This window comes from Hemitrygon akajei, chromosome 2 (genome assembly GCF_048418815.1).
Source record: "Hemitrygon akajei chromosome 2, sHemAka1.3, whole genome shotgun sequence".
Classification (NCBI taxonomy): domain Eukaryota; kingdom Metazoa; phylum Chordata; class Chondrichthyes; order Myliobatiformes; family Dasyatidae; genus Hemitrygon; species Hemitrygon akajei.
The window spans coordinates 33265137-33282064 of NC_133125.1; the positions used below are offsets into that span (position 1 = coordinate 33265137).

The 16928-nt window shown below is 39.0% G+C and overlaps 1 protein-coding gene across 1 annotated transcript in view; it reads left to right on the plus strand.

Annotated features, from left to right (window-relative positions):
- The first annotated feature begins 636 nt into the window (after positions 1–636).
- The window catches only part of LOC140740564 (transmembrane channel-like protein 2-A), a 39268-nt gene continuing 22976 nt past the window's right edge, over positions 637–16928 (plus strand). The window contains exons 1-9 of the mRNA XM_073069832.1: positions 637–763; positions 982–1072; positions 2010–2091; positions 4988–5094; positions 6707–6805; positions 7589–7731; positions 7985–8132; positions 13476–13664; positions 15529–15708. Of these exons, the coding sequence (XP_072925933.1) occupies positions 738–763; positions 982–1072; positions 2010–2091; positions 4988–5094; positions 6707–6805; positions 7589–7731; positions 7985–8132; positions 13476–13664; positions 15529–15708 (1065 nt within the window). The 5' untranslated portion in view covers positions 637–737. The remainder of the gene's footprint in view (positions 764–981; positions 1073–2009; positions 2092–4987; positions 5095–6706; positions 6806–7588; positions 7732–7984; positions 8133–13475; positions 13665–15528; positions 15709–16928) is intronic.

The window sequence follows — 16928 nt, forward strand, 5'->3', positions numbered from 1 at the left end:
AACAGGTGGGTGCAAGTGAGGAGACAAGCAGATAATTGGAGAAAGTCCAAAAAGGAAAGGGGCTGGGCCAAAACCCACATGGCCAGGAGAAAGAAAGCAGAAATTAAAGAGTTACCAGCAGAGGCCCTATGACCCAGTGTTCAGGCCGGATCCTTAACACCTACCTGATTGGGTTCTCAGTGTCAGACTCCATAGCTTTGGAATTGTTTAAGGAAGTCTGCTGAATGTATTTTTTCCCCTTATTTTGACAGCAGAAAAAGAATTGGATACTCTACACGATGGTCCTTATGGTGTAGAGTCCTTATCACACAGGGTCTTACTATAGAGAATCCTCTCAAATGTTTCTGCAAGCTTTTTACTCAGATCAGTGCACGTTTCTTTTTGAATGCCAATTAAACTTGAAGCATTATTATTCAGACAGTAATATATATATAAAATTTATGTTCATTCTCTTCAGATTATACACCTATTCTTTCAAGCCTGTCAACGTATTTTGCTCCTTTCAATCCACCCTGCAATTCTTCATGCTCAAGTAACAAAATAGAAATTTCCCAGAGTGACCTCCAGGGCCCGAGCTGTTTACATCCCTGACAATTTTACTTCTGTTTTGTTGCAGCTCATCATCAGATTCATCAGACAGTGAAGATTCTCTGTCAGAGGGAGAGCTTGCTAAGGTTTTGGAAGAAGTGGAAGAGAAAAAGAAACTAATAGCAACTATACGGAACAAAGCCTGGCGCATGGAAAGGAAACTTACAATGTTGAAGTAATGGATTTGCAGCTTATGCGTAATAATTAAATATTATAAATGCTGTAATTAAATTGATGTTTTACAGAATTTGATAGCCAACAATTTATATCGTGTTTATTAGTCAGGGTAATTTCAACAGATTTCAAGCACTGAAGAATCTCACCCTTTTGGACATATAAAATGACCTCTCAGTGGTACGACTTAACTAATCAGTTTTGATTTGTGTTTATCAGAGAATCTCAAGCATTTGTAGAGAAATATGAAGGCGCTCTGGGTAAGGGGAAAGGTAGAAAGTTTTATGCCTACAAAGTGATGATGATGAAGGTTAGTATCTGACTTCCATCTTACTTCAGACAGTATCTTTTTATATTGTTGTAATAAAATTTAGGCATTGCTAACAACCAGTAGCATACCTGATAGCTATGCTCTGTACCTATGGACTGAGAGAGCTTGCAATGGCTGCTGCTATCTCCTAAAGGAGGTTAAATGTTCACATTTCTTCTCATATGAATGGTCTGTGCTTCTGTCAACAAAATGGTAGAATGAAATCAGTATTTTGTGGCTCAAAGTAGAAACTTTGTATAATTATCTCATTCCTTAAAGGTGTCAGGAACATTTCCCAGCCACCAAACTCATAGTACCTCACAACTCGAGGAAAACCTTTCGAAGGAGGAAACAATGGCATGAAATAATGGCAGTTACGATGAAGGGAATTGTTGGAGGCTTTTGTATATTTTGTTGCAGAGTGTAAAATCTCTTTGAGTATGCAGACTAGAAATAATAATTTCGGTGCTAAATTGCAACTTAGTTAACTGAAGGTGTAATTTCTGTGTCACGGAAGTGCAAAACTGATTCCTTCACCATAAAGCTCTGCTGGAGTGCATGATATTCTTTGACATGTGTGTATGACAGAATTTTGTAGCAGTTCTCAATCAAAACAATTATTGGCACAGTGAACAGCTCCCCATTTACTGAACATTTTCAGTTACTATTCAAGCTCTAATTCTGTAATTTTAATTCTGCTATTTTTTTCATTCTGAGAATGGGGCCTCAAGATCCTTTGCCTGAGGCACCATTGGCTGAATGCACTTTATAGTAAACATTTAAATTTTTTTTTGCTGGATGAAGGGAGGAAGACTGAAGTGAATATTGTAAGGACCATGTCCTTAATCAAGTTATTCAGGGCATTGTTACAGGATGTGACTCTTCAGGGATATTTCAAACTTTGAAGTTCATATTTATACGATTTTTAACATTTCAGAAATGGATCAAATTTAAAAGGGACTTCGAAAATTTTAAGACTTCATGCATACCATGGGAGATGAAAATAAAAGAAATTGAGAGTAAGTTCACTTAGTTAAATAAATATATTGTAGTTGAACATCATGTTTCAATAATTGGTTGTATTGAACTTGACCAGAACTGCCTCTCATGTTTGTCCCTGTACAATCTCTGGCTCAACACTAATGATTTGTGGCTCTGTTGATCCACTATAGTTGGAAGCCTTGCTACCACAACTACTCCCTAAAGTGTAGGTGGTGACTAGGCCTCGGGTGGTGACTAGGCCTCGGGTGGTGGATGTCGAGGCTCTTTCACAGTGTGCCCTCATGGCTCATTTTGCTTTCCCAAGTGTCTTAAATATTCAAATTTCATAGTAAATTTATTATCAAAGTACATATATGATACTAAATACAACCCTGTGATTTATTTTCTTGTGGGCATACTTAATATATCCAATAACCATTTACAGAGTCAATGAAAGACCACACCAACTTGGGAATTCAATCATTGTGCAAATGACAATAAACTGCAAATGCAAAAAGAAAGAAAAAAAGTAATAATAATGATAAATAAATAAACAATTAATATCGAGAACATGAGATAACAAGTCCTTGAAAGCGAGTCTATAGGTTGTGGTAGCAGTTCAGTAATGTCCTTGATATTCAGAGACATTGCAATGCAGTTGAAGTCGACTTAAATAATCAGATAAAATATATTTATAAACTTGGATAACACAATTTAAGACCATAATACCATAGGACATACTGTAGAAGAAGCATTGGACTATTCAGTCCATCAAGATTGCTCTGCTAGTCACTCACGGCTGACTTATTTTCTCTTTCAGCTCCATTCTCCTGCCTTTTTGTAATGCTTGACACCATTACTAATCCAGTCCTATTAACTTCTGCTTTAAGTATACCCAGTGTCTTCACAGCCTCCACAACCAGTTTTAGCAATGGATTTCACAGATTCACCACCATCTGGCTAAAATAAATCTGTTTTACAGGACATCAGCTACCCCAAGGTTATGCACCCTAGTCCTAGAATCTTCCCCCCATTTGGAACCACATCCAATCTATCCAGGACTTCCAGTATCTGATAGGTTCCAGTGAGATCCCCTCTCTTTCCAGAGTAGATGCCCAGAAGCACCAACACAGGCTCCTCATGTGTTAACCATTTCATTTTCATAAACATCCGTTGGACTCCCTCCAATGCCAGCACATCCCTTCTTAGACATGGGGGCCAAAACTGGTCACAACACTTCAACCAACTTTCTTAACTAAAATTAGTTTAAATTATTTATGTTAAGAGTTGGATTTAGCTGGTAGAACACTGATTCAAGCTCCAATAAACTGGAATCAATCCTGATATTGGGTGCTGTCTTTGTGAAGTTTGCACATTTTCCCTGAGGCTGCAAGAACACTTCGATTCCCTTTCACATCCCAAAGACATGCAGATTGATAATTGCCCCAAGAGTGTATCATGGAATCATAGAATCACAAAGCACAGAAATTGGACCTTTTGAACCACCTTGTTTATGCCAACATAGTACTGTCCACATTACTGCTATATACACCTATGATAGCTGCAGCCTTCCTATCCAAGAACCTTTTAAATATTGTAACTGTATCTGTTTCTACCACCTCTTCTGTCAGCTCATGCACATACTGTAAATATTATCCTCTCTCTGTGAAAAGACCTACTCCTTAGATCTCCAGACAGGTCTGCATCCTAATTTGCCTCACCACTAATATCTGCACACTCTTCAATTGCACAGCAACACACATGCATCCCTTGTGCAAAATTCTGTTCTTATTGTCCAGTTCAATCTCATGAGAAGGAGTAGGTCATTGTGTAATTAACAACACTGCCCATCTCCAGTTGGAGCAACTGGACAGTGGAGAGATTTCAGTGATTCTGGAATATATATACAAAATACCAATGAGTCAAGTGATTCCTTCTAATGTTTAAACCTCTGAAACATAAGCCATTTCTTTCTCGATGCAAATCCTGCTTCTCTTACTGAGTTCCTGCAGTGGTTTGTTTTCTTCTCCCAATTGAACCATTCATCATGGTTCTATTTCTACCAATAAAAGTTTGATGTTCCAAATAAACATTAGGACACGATGACTATATATGAATATAAGATTATGGAAAATTATCTTTCTATTTATATATCTGCAACATTTTTAGTGGTTTTGTTGAGAAAAGTTTAGAAAATGGTGCACTATAGGTGTATTTAGGTCAGATATGTATTAAACACACTGAGTTTTTATTGCCTATTTTTTCTGTAATGATGTCCATTTTATACTAACATCTACAAAGCATTGAGTTTCATTTTCATCATTATATTATATTTACTTGGATCTGCATCCTTGTCATTGTATCCTGAGGTGCCATTGAGAAACTGCTTTGATGTTGATGAGGGAAATCTTATTGTACATTGAGACCATCTGTCCCCTAAGCAAACTGATGAAAACTGAATCTAAATGTCCGAGCCATGACTGAGAACCTGCCATGTGCATTGTAACACACTACAGTTATGACTTGGACTTAAGATCTAGGATGCAGTGACCAAATTGGGTGATGAACATTCTGGTTAAGGGATATTTTAACTCCTGGTGTAATTAATGTTTCTTACCACTGACTTGGTGGTAATGATGTGATCACTGGGAGAGTCAGACTGTATCCCTGTCACTCTTGAACTCTGAACTCACTATTCAGTAGATCTCAGATGACCTTCAGTGACCTCTTCTAAAACTATTTCTTTGACCGTGTTTTTGCTCTCCTCTCTAGTTCATTTCTCTTGCGGTGCCTATTGACTCCCCTTGATTTAATTGTGAAATAACATGAAACATTTTATTATGTTAAAACTATTGTATACGTGGAAAAATAATATGTTTTTGGAAAGTAAATCGAAATGCCACAGGACTCATAAAGTCTTTTCCTTTGTCACAGGTCATTTTGGTTCTTCGGTAGCTTCATACTTTATTTTCTTACGTTGGCTCTATGGGATCAACTTGGTTCTTTTTGGTTTAACATTTGGACTGGTTGTCATTCCAGAGGTGGGTTTTGGGTTTTCAACTATACTTCTCCTTAAGTTTATAAAATTGTATGCAATTAAAATAAATTAATCTTTTACACATGCGAAAGTCTGCAGATACTGGAGATCCAAAGACACACACAATATACTGGAGGAACTCAGCAGTTCATGCAGCATCTATGGAAACGAACAAACTGTTGATATTTCAGGCTGACACCTTTCTTCAGGACTGGAAATGGAAGATGACAAAATATGTAGGTGGGGGATGAGAAGGAGGCTAGCTAGAAGTTGACAGGTGAGGCCAGGTTGGTTGGAAAGGTAAAGGGCTGGAGAGGAAGGTGTCTGATAGAAGAGGAGAGTACACCATAGAGGAAAGAGAAGAAGGAGGGGCACTGGGGCAAGATGATAACATAAGAGTTGATTAGATTGCACTTGGAGTATTATGTGTGGTTCTGGCTATTGCACTCTAGAAGAGACAAGGTTGTACCAGAGATGTGCAACCATATCTCCTGGAGAGGAGATTCGCCAGGATGTTGCTTGGATTAGGCTACTTTAGGTGTAGTGAGAGATTAGATAAAATGGGGTTGTTTTCCCTGAACCAAAGGAGGCTGAGAAGCAGCCAAAAAGAAGTTTATGACAGTCATACAGTAGATAGGGTAGACAGTCAGAATCTTTTTCAGGTGGTCAGGTTATTAAAAACAAGACAGCATAATTTGAAGGTGAGAGGAAGTTGCTTCAATGGAGATGTGAAGGGAAAATTTTTGCACGAAGTGTGATTAATATCTGAAACTAGTTGCCTAATGAGGTGGAAGAATCAGATACAATATAGACAGATGCAAGCAAATAGGATTGTATAGTAGGGCTAAATGGCATGGATGGGTGGGCTAACAGGCCTGCTTCTGTACTGCACAATTCTATATATTTATGACTGACAGTGGAAACAATAGGCATCATTTAATCATTTACCATTGGACCCAGTGTCTGTGTTTCGAGGCCGTCCAATTTACTCCCTATAGACGTTATGGGAAGTTCATGTGAAAGAGTACTAGTGAAGACAAAACAGTGTGCAGTGAAGGGAAGAACTGTTTAAAAAAAAATGCTAGAAAAGAGAAAAAGGAATTTTTCATGAATAATGCAGATGATTAATTGAATAATAGAATTATCTAACATAGTCACAGGGCCTACAGTCCCCGTTTCTATGTTAACTATCATGCCTAACTATACTAATCCCACTTGTCACCCACTGCAGCTGGTAAGGAGTCTGTACCTTCTTTCTGTGACCATGTGGGTTTCCTCCAGGTGCTCTGGTTTCCTCCCATAGTCCATAGACGTAACGTTTGCTAAGTTAATTGGTCATTGTAAGTTGTCCTGTGATAAAGTTAGGAATAAATTGGAGGATTGCTGGGGGGCATGATTCAAAGGGCTCCCAGCCTATTCCACGGTGTATCTCAATAAATAAATAAAATTAACTTCATGTCTCACTCTGTCTCGCTCATTCAAAGTTCAGTCCTGGGATAACTTTTGTTGATCATATTTTTGCTTTTTTGCCAAGAGAAAGTGATCCAAAATGAAAAACTATTAGCTGAAAATCAAAGAAAGCGAAACAAAATGGTAACAGTTCTGTTTTACTTCAGGTGTTGATGGGCCTACCATATGGCAGTATTCCTCGGAAGACCGTTCCAAGGGCAGAACAGCCAACTGCTATGGATTTTTCAGTGCTTTGGGAGTTTGGGGTGAGTGTCACACTTTACTTCCAAAATCTGGTTCCACTAAACATCAGAAGTTATTTATTATGCAGATGTTACAATGTGACATCTTTAGTACAACTGATCCAAGAATGAATTTCTAGGCAGATATGCCTTAAGACTTTCATCAGCCTTTCATTGTCAGTCCATGACAGGAGATGCAGATATTGCTTGGATGGGGTCTTTGTACTCTAAATCTAAGCTGCCTATTGATTGTTTTTTAGTGTGTATCCTACATCTTAGTCTTGAATCTTTTGTTAACAATTAAGAATTATGCAACCAATGGATTCATGTATTGTATATCTATTAGATAGATAGATAGATAGATACTTTATTCATCCCCATGGGGAAATTCAACATTTTTATCTGTCTACATTATAGATTTTCATACATTTTGACAAAATCTTGTGAAGCATGTCATTGTCTGGTTAACTTCTTAATTCTTCCATCACATCCAAATGAGTACTATGACCTTGCTTTGATGTGCTCATATATGAGTCATTAAAGAAATTTTAAACCAATTACGTCAGATTAATACTTAAGTATTTTATATTCTCATACATGTTTTAAATCTGAATTTTGCAAGTTAGTTTGGAATTGTTCTTTCCAATGATGTCTAGAAAAACTTATGCGATGACATGTTTTAGAAAAATGTTTTTCACTACCTTGTGTGCATGAAATGCTGTAAGATTAATTCATGATATTCAAACAGTAAAATATGAACCATTGATATAACAGGATGATTGTAAAATAAACACTAAAATTTTACAGGGTTATATAAAATATTCAGCTCTTTTCTATGGATACTACAATAATCAACGAATGATTGGTGTGTTCAAGTACAGATTACCCTTGTCTTATTTCATGGTTGGCGTGGGTTCCTTTGGATACAGCCTCATGGTTGTGATCAGAACGTGAGTATTGATTAAGCTTTGACTGTTTACATTCTTGTGCAGCTGTTAATGAGTTCATCCAGGACTATGAGAGAGTACCTATTCCATAGGGCGTAATGGAGAATTGCAGTCAAGTGACTTTTTAAGCAATGAAGCCTGAACTGTTTGTGACTATCACCTGTCATCAAGCCATCAGCTGAGATATGAAGTTATGTGTTGAAAATACTGATTTAAAATATTATTTATGTTTTACAAAAATATTGATCCTATATAGAATGGCACGGAATGCAAATGAAAGTGGAGTTGATGGAGATGATGGGGATTTCAACTTCAGTTGGAAGATGTTTACTAGTTGGGATTATCTAATTGGAAATCCTGAAACAGCTGACAACAAGTTTGCATCCATTACAACCAGTTTTAAGGTAAATTCAAAATTCTGTTGAATTAAATCATTATTATCTATGCATATTGGTTTGTGTTTTCCCCTCCTTCAATCGTGGAAATTGTATGAATAAAGATAAGAGAGGAGAACATGGAGCAAGTCAGATAGTATTATTGGGTAAAGAAACAGAATCAATATTTCATATTGATTCTCTCCTGTCAGAACTCCATTTTAATTTTAGATTTTGTGCTCCTGAAGCTTTTTGCTTCTGTATAGAAATTTAAAAAGAACATATTTCTTAAGGATGTTTCCCTTGAATTGCAGACACGAGAATGCAGATGTTGGAATCTGGAGCAACTGTCTGCTGGAGGAACTCAATGGGTTATGCAGTATCTGTGGGAGGAAAGGAATTGTCAGCATTTTCGCTTTGACCCAAAACATCCACAATATCTTTCTTCCAACAGATGCTGCTGAATTCACTCAGTTCCACCAGCAGACTATTGTTCCTTGAATTTGAGGTTTGCATGATATTGCTACTATTGTCCTTTAGTGATCGCATTCATAGAGGATTGGGGTGCAGATGAAATAAACCTTTGAAGCTTCTGCAGTGTCTGATCTTCACATGGCAACAGAGTAGCACTACTTGTAGAGTTGCTTCCCTGAACTCCCGCAATGCGGGTTCAGTCCTGATCTTGTGTGCTGGCTGTGTGGTGTTTGCTCTTTATCTTGTGTCCTCTCCTGGGTGTCCCTGTTTTCTCCGACATCCCAGTTGTCTCCAGTGTGTAGGTAAGTGGCCAACTGATGGATATGTGAGAATTAGTGTTGGAAAGAGATTGCTCTGTAAGCAAGTACAGAATTGATTGACCACATGACTCATGCTACATTATCAGAAAATATTGGTATTGGAAGACTATGGGCATTAATTTTACTGATTGAAACAACTCAAGTGAACTGCACTATCGGACATAGAGTCATAGAACACTACAGCACAGAAACAGGCCCTTTGTCCCAACTAGTCTATGCCAAATTATTAATCAGCCTAATAACATCAATTTGCATCTGTAACCCTCTATACCACTCCCATCCACATACCTATCCAAATTATTCTTAAATGCTGAAATCAAACCCTGATTCATCACCTCTGCTGTCAGCTCATTCCGCACTCTCATCACCCTCTGAGCGAAGAATATCCCCCTCACGTTCCCCTTAAACATTTAACATTTCATCCTTAACTCATGACCTCTAGTTCTAGTCTTACTCAACCTCAGTGGAAAAAGCTTGCTTACATTTACACTCTACATAACCTCTAATAATTTTGTATACCTCTATCCAATCTCCCCCCAATTCCCCTTGCTGTAGGGAATATAGTCCTAAACTATTCAACCTTTTCCCATAACTCATGTCCTTAAGTCTTGGCAAATCTCTTGTAGCTTTTCTCTGTACTCTTTTAATCTTCTTGACATCTTTCCTGTAGATAGGTGACCAAAACTGCACACAATACTCCAAATTAGGCTTCATTAAAGTCTATTACAACTTCAACGTAGCATCCCAAGTCTACACTCCATGCTTTGATTTATGAAGGCCAGCATTTTGAGAGTGAACTTATTAACCTGTGACACCACTTTAAAGGAATTATGGATCTGTATTTGCAGATTCCTCTGTTCTACCACACTCCTCGGTGCTCCACCACTCTCCGTTTAAGATCTACCTTGAATGGTCTTCGCAAAGAGCAACATATCACACTTGTCTGTATTAAATTCCATCTGCCATTTTGCAGCCCATTTTTCCAGCTGGTCCAGATCCCACTGCAACCTTTGACAGCCTGCCTTGCTGGCCACTGAACCCCCACTTATGATGTCATTTGCAAACTTGCTGATCCAGTTTACATTACCGTCTAGATTATTGATCTAGATGACAAAGAGCAACGGACCCAGCACCAATCCTTGCAGCAATCTGCTAGTCACAGGCCTCCAGTCAAAGAAGAAACCCTCTACTACCACTCTCTGGCTTCTCCTGAGAAGCCAATATCTAATCCAATTTACCTCCTCATCCTGAATGCCAAGTGACTGAATCTTCTTCACCAACCTCCCATGTGGGACCTTGTCAAAGACCTTGCAGACACCATCCACTGCCTTGCCTTCATCCACTTCCTCAAAAAAACTCTAAGATTGGTTAGAAATGACCTACCATGCACAAAGCCATATTGACTATTCCTAATCAGTTCCTCTCTATCCAAAGACTTACATATTTGGTCCCTTAAAATACCTTCCAGTGACAAAGTACAAAGGTCGCCACTTAGATAAGAGCTGATGCTTCACTACCAGCCTCTCAAAAGACTTCATCACTGTGGGTGTAAGTGCCACCGGGCGATATTCATTTAGATAGGTTACCACACTCCTCTTGGGCACTACTATGATTGAAACCTGTTTGATGTAAGTGGGTACCACACACTGCTGGAGTGAGAGGTTGAAGATATCCATGAATACACTAACCAGTTGGTCAGCACAGGTCTTCGGTACTCGACCAGGCACTCTGTCCAGGCCAGATGCTTTCCTTGGATTCACTCTCTTGAAGTCATCTTCAGATAATGAGACCAAGGATTATCAGGACACATGGGGGTGCATGATGGTTCCTCCCTATTCTGGTGATCAAAGCGAGCATAGAAGTTATTGAGCTCATCTGGAAGCGAAGCTCTGCTGTTCCCCATGTCACAAGATTTAGCTTTGTAGCAGGTTATGGGATTTCTCATTGATTGCAGTCTAGTCTGGAATCTCCACTTCCTCCGTGATTTGGCATTCCAGCGATCATACCTGCACCTTTTGTAGCATTCTTGATCTCTAGACTTGAATGCTTCTGATCTGGCTCTTAGGAGATTCTGGATTTCATTGTTCACCCAGTGCTTCTGATTGACCTACCCATCACTGATCTGAGACTTACTGGCCTATAATTTCCTGGCTTATTCCAAGAGTCTTTCATAAACAATGGAACAACATTACCTATCATCCAATCCTCCAGCAAATCACACATGGCTAAATATTTTTTAAGTATCTCTGTTAGAGCCTCTGCAATTTCTGCACTAGCGTCCTGCAGGGTCTGATGGAACACCCTATCAGGCCCTGGGCATTTATCCACTCTAATCTGCCTCAATAGACTGTCCAAATCTCGACTAAATACAGATGTAAAGAATCAGTTTGAGATCTCCCCCCTCTCTTTCAATGCTTTTTGATCTTTGTACCTATCTAGGCCACTGATGAAAATTTCACATTCCTGACTTCACTCTCATAAATCATTTGAGGTCATGGGACAGAAATGTATGATAATACAGGATATTTTTATTGTAAGTGGAGGCAAAGAGTTCAAGATTGGAGAGGTAGTTCTGTGTAAAATTCTGGTTTCTGTGTTACTAGGAACGAAGATGATGACATTGGATAGTATGCTGCAGGGACTTATGAGGATGTTGCATCTGCTGAAGAACTTATTAGCAGAGATTTACTGGGTTGGTGCTCCTTTCTATGAGAGCGTGATCTGGGTGGTGAGGGTCTCTGATGATGGCTGCTGCTTTCCCCCGACAACACTTCATGTAGGTGTGCTCACTAGTAGCGAGTATAGAAGGCATTGAGCTCATCTGGCAGTGAAGCCTTGTTGTCGCCTGTCGCTTGTTTTCACTTTGTAAATGGTAATAGCATTCAAGCCCTGCCACAACTGTCAAGCATCCTTCAGTCATTCAAGTTTGACACTTTGCAAGTGAGATAGCTTTTCGGAGATTGTACCTAGTCCTCTTGTACTTTTACTTGATCGCCAGACCTGAATGCCACTGATCTGGCCCAAAGCAGATTGTGGATCTTATGGTTTACGCAGGGCTTCAGGTTGGGGAAGACTGAATGTTTTGTAGGGACACACTCAGCCATGACTCTTCTTATAAAGTCATGACAATGATGGTGTATTCATTCAAATCCTCTAAGTCCTTGAACATGGCCCTGTCTCCATACTGAAAACTATCCTGTAGCCGCTCCCCTGCCTCACTTGACAATTTCTTTGTTGTCCTTAGCTCTGGAGCCTTGCTCTTTAGCCTCTGTCTGTACAGAGGTAGGAGGAGGAGAGCCAAGTGATCAGATTTCCTGAAATGAGGTCTAGGGATGGAATGGTAGGCATTCCTAATTGTAGTATAGTAGTGGTCGACTATGTTGGGACCCCTGGTGCTGCAGGTTATATACTGATGGCAATTAGGCAGAGATTTCTTCAAACAAGCCTGCCTGAAGCCCTCGACTGTGATTTGAATGGTGTTGGGGTGAGCTGTTTCTTGTTTGCTGATGGCAGCATTCAATATCTCGAGTGCCTGCTTAACGTCGGCCTTTGGTGATATGTAAACTGCAGTCAGGATCACAGAGGAGAGCTCTCGGTAAGTTGAACAGCCGGCAATTAATCATTAGATGTTCCAGGTTAGGGGAACAAGAGTGTGAGAAGGCCACTGTGTCTGAGTACCACAAAGAGTTCATCATGAAACATGTACCCCACTTTTTGCCTTCTCTGAATCAGCAGATCAGTCAGAGAAGTAGAACCTACTATGTTTTATCAATTTTTCATTGCATTTAACTCCTTCTTTGTACTCTAAGCATGGATTCTGCCAGCATACATATCAAAATGTGACACATTACCTTAATTATCATTCAATGTATTGTTTATATGTCCTTGAGCAAGGCACTTAACCACACATTGCTCCAGCCCACCCAGCTGAAAATGGGTACCTGCAAAATGTTGGGGGTTAACCTCGCAATAGACTGGCGTCCTATCCGGGGGGGGGGGGGAGTCTCATACTCTCAGTCGCTTCACACCACGGAAACTGGCATAAACACCAGCCTGATAAGCCAATAAGGCTCAGGACAGACTTTAACTAACTTTAACGTATAGTCATATGGAAATGTAGAAACGAAACAGACAGCAAAATACTCTGCATCACTTTGATCATCTTCTTTATACTGACACCTGTGAGACAACACAACATGTGGGAATTAGCACAGCAGCCTTGGAAAAAGCCATTTATTCACATTTTGAATTCCTTTTTATGACTACACTGTTAAATTCTTAAGTGCCGTCTCCACCCTTGGCTTTTAGTCCCATTGTGTAGTGGGAATACTCAAGACTACACTCCCTGAGTGTTATTATTTTACTGGAAGATCTTTTTATTTATTTCATTTTCCTACCCTGCTGTTCGGACTCGCACTGAACTCTCTGTGTCAGCCTTCGGGAGAGAGCAGCAACTCCTAGGTATTCCACCATTTACAAAAATTTGATCACATCATTACCTCTGCAAGTAATCCACATTTTAGTAATATTCCCTAGTATAACTGGTCATTTTAAATATTTATATTCATTATTTTGTCAGGAATCCATTGTGGATGAAGAGGAAAACCAAAAAGATGAAAATGTTCACCTCAGGAGATTTTTAATTGTTTTGGCAAACTTTCTTATATTTTGTTGTCTTGCCGGAAGTGGGTATCTCATTTTTTATGTTGTGAGGAAATCCCAGACTTACTCAAAACTGGATTACCTAACCTGGTATCAGAAAAATGAAGTAAGTATTCCATTACATCAGCTGCCATAAAACAAATAGAATGATTGAAGGATCATAGTAGTTTTATCTGAAGGAAAGTACATGATTGAATTTGCTTCATTTGAAATTTTGTTTTAGTTTTGGAACATAATAACTGTGATTTTTTAAAAAAAAAGTGATATGGAGGTATTCGGGTCTAGATTACTTACATCCAAGAGTGATTCATATGTTTGAGGCAACTATTCTATTCACGTTCTGTGACTACTGTAGCACACTTAGTGTACTCTGAATACTGTGTTCATTATAGCTCCTTCACTAAAATGTTTGACAATTTTATTTAGTTTGTATCAATGTGTTATCTGATTTGTCGTCTCGGATATGAATCAATTAACTTACAAGAGTCTTATGTTTAATGCTTTGTCTGTAAACACCTTAAATCAAATACTTTCATAGAAACCACCTAAGTTATCAGAATCAGGTTTAGTATCACTGGGATATGTCATGAGATTTATTATTTTGTGGGAGCAGTACATTGCAATACATAAAAAACTATAAATTACATTAAGAAATACGTCTATATTTGAAAATATATGAAATAAGTAGTTCAAGAAGAGAGCAAGAACAAAATGACATAGTATTCATGGGTTAGTTCATTGTTTGTTCCAAAATCAGATGGCAGAGGGGAATAAGCTGTTCCTGAAACATTGAGTGTGTGTCTTCAGGCTCCTGTACCCCCTCCCTCACAGTAGCAATGAGAAGAGGACATGCCCTAGGTGATGGGGGTCCTTAATGATGGATGCCACTTTCTGAGGCATTGCCTTTTGCAAGTGTCTCGATGCTGGGGAGCTAGTGCCAGTGATGGAGCTGTCTGAGTTTACAACATCCTGTAGCTTTCCCAATCCTGTGCAGTGGCTCTCCTATACCAGACGGTGATGCAACCGGTTAAAATGCTGTCTGTGGTACATCTGTTGAAATTTAAGAGTGTCACTGGGTGATAGGCATTGAGGCAGCTCACCCGGCTCTTCTTGGGCACTGGTACGATTGTTGCCCTTTCGATGCAGGTGGGAACCGCCGACTGCAGCAGGGAGAGATTGAATATGTCCTTGATTACTCCCACCTGGTGGTTCGCAATGCCTTACAGGGACTGACGTTTTACCCTCTTGGAAAACGTTCTGATGCCAGCTTCTGAGACAGAGCCCACGGGGCTGCCAGATGCTGCAGGGATTCACACAGATGTAGTTTTATTCTGCCTTTCAAAGCTTGCATATAAGACCTGAGCTCATCTGGGAGTGAAGCACCCCAGCCATTCCTGATGTTAGGTTTTGCTTTATAGGAAATAATGGCCTGCAACCCTTGCCAGAGCTAATGTTTATCCAATTCCTTCTCGGACCTCAATTGGAATTTTATTTTTTGCTCTTAAAATAGTCTTTCATAGGTTTTATCCGGACTGCTTGTACAGCACTGAATCACTAGTCTTGAAAGCCACAGATCTAGCCCTTAGCAGGTTATAAATCTCCTGGTTCATCCAGGGCTTTTGGTTTGGGTATGTCCAGTATGTTCTCAAGGGCACACACTTATCCACACAGGTCTTGCTGAAGTTAGTGATAACTAGGGCATATTTATTCAGATTCGAAGAATACTCCCCGAACATTGTCCAGTCCACCAGTCCACCAAGCTCTCCTCCGCCTCCCTTGACAATATTCTGTGTCCTCAGCACTGGTACTGCGGTGTTTAGTGTCTGCTATACACTGGGAGTAGAAGTGCAGCCAGGTGATTGGACTTTTCAAAGTGTGGGTGTGAGATGTCTCTGTAAGCATTCTTGATGGTGGTATAACAGTGGTCAAGTATTTGCAATAACTACCTCTTAAATATATTAATTTTGTAGATTGACATAGTTATGGCATTGTTGGGAATGTTTGTTCCTCCATTATTTGAAACAATTGCTACTCTGGAAAATTACCATCCACGTATTGCACTGAAATGGCAGCTGTGGCGAATGTTTGCCCTGTTCCTTGGTAACCTGTACACATTTCTGCTGGCTCTTATCGATCAAGTTAATGTGCAGGTGAGATACTCTCATTCAATTTAAATCTGCTTACTGTGATGTACTTATGTTTCTGAGTACTGAGCTCAGCTCATTTTTGTGGAATATATTATCCCATTAAAATCCTCTGCTAGGGTTGAAGTGGCAAAGCTTTGCATAGTAACAGATGAAGTTAATAAAGAGTTATCAATTGCAATGATATGTGTTAATAGCAGCTCAGTCTTTGTAGGAAATGGAATGACATCTGGCCACCCACACAAGTTGAAACACATCTTCATATCTTCTTTCTCTGATAGGCAAAATGCCTTAGAAGATGGTTGCTGGTGCCTCTTTAGATGTATCCAGGCTGACTTTATTGACTGATCTCTTAATATTGGATCATTTACATGTATGCATGTTGCATTTGGGGTGCTTCTTAAAAGCATTTGCAAAATGAACTCTATTCAGAAAAGATGTTAATTTTACTAACATCCTTGCATTTTTGGTTTTCATTTTTAATTTCATGAACAATGCATTAGCATTCTATTTTAAATTGAGTGTTGTGTTTAATATAAAACGAAGTTTGTGAAAATTTGTTTAAACCATAATCACATCACTTGCAGTTTACTGTGACTGCTTCAGTGGTGCTGGTTTTACTGACGTGGACTAATCTTCATAACCACAAATAGATTAAATGGTTTCAAAATCAACATAAAAGCATTTATAACTCCACATCATTAGGTGTTTTTTTTTACATTTAGATTTTCTCTTTTATCACAGATCATTATATTAAAAAAAATTATGAGGTGACAAAGTCAAAATTCAAATAGCAGAAAAGCCAATGGTAAAGAGGATCATCAAGAATAATGAGTAATGGTATTAAATTTCCGTGACTTCTGTGCAACAGCTCTACCTTTACAAAGGACAAGACTAGACTGGGATGTGTCAATTTACACATTTTGTCCATTAATCCGCATTCTAATTGCAGCATAACGTTCTTTATGTGATTTTGAAAAATTAGCATCTCTATGCTATTCTATGCCTGCCCCTAAGGAAATCTGGAGTCTCTGCAGCTTTTTATAATTCAAAAAGAAGGCCATGTTAGCATAGAACATGAATAATTTAACTTGACAAGAATACAGAGAAGACGACAGGAATTAATTTGCCAGAAGAGCTACATACGATAATCAATCTTGTGAGCAGAAAGCAAAGAACGTATACAGTGAAGAAGCCCCAAAAAGTGTACTGTGGATGCAAAGTGA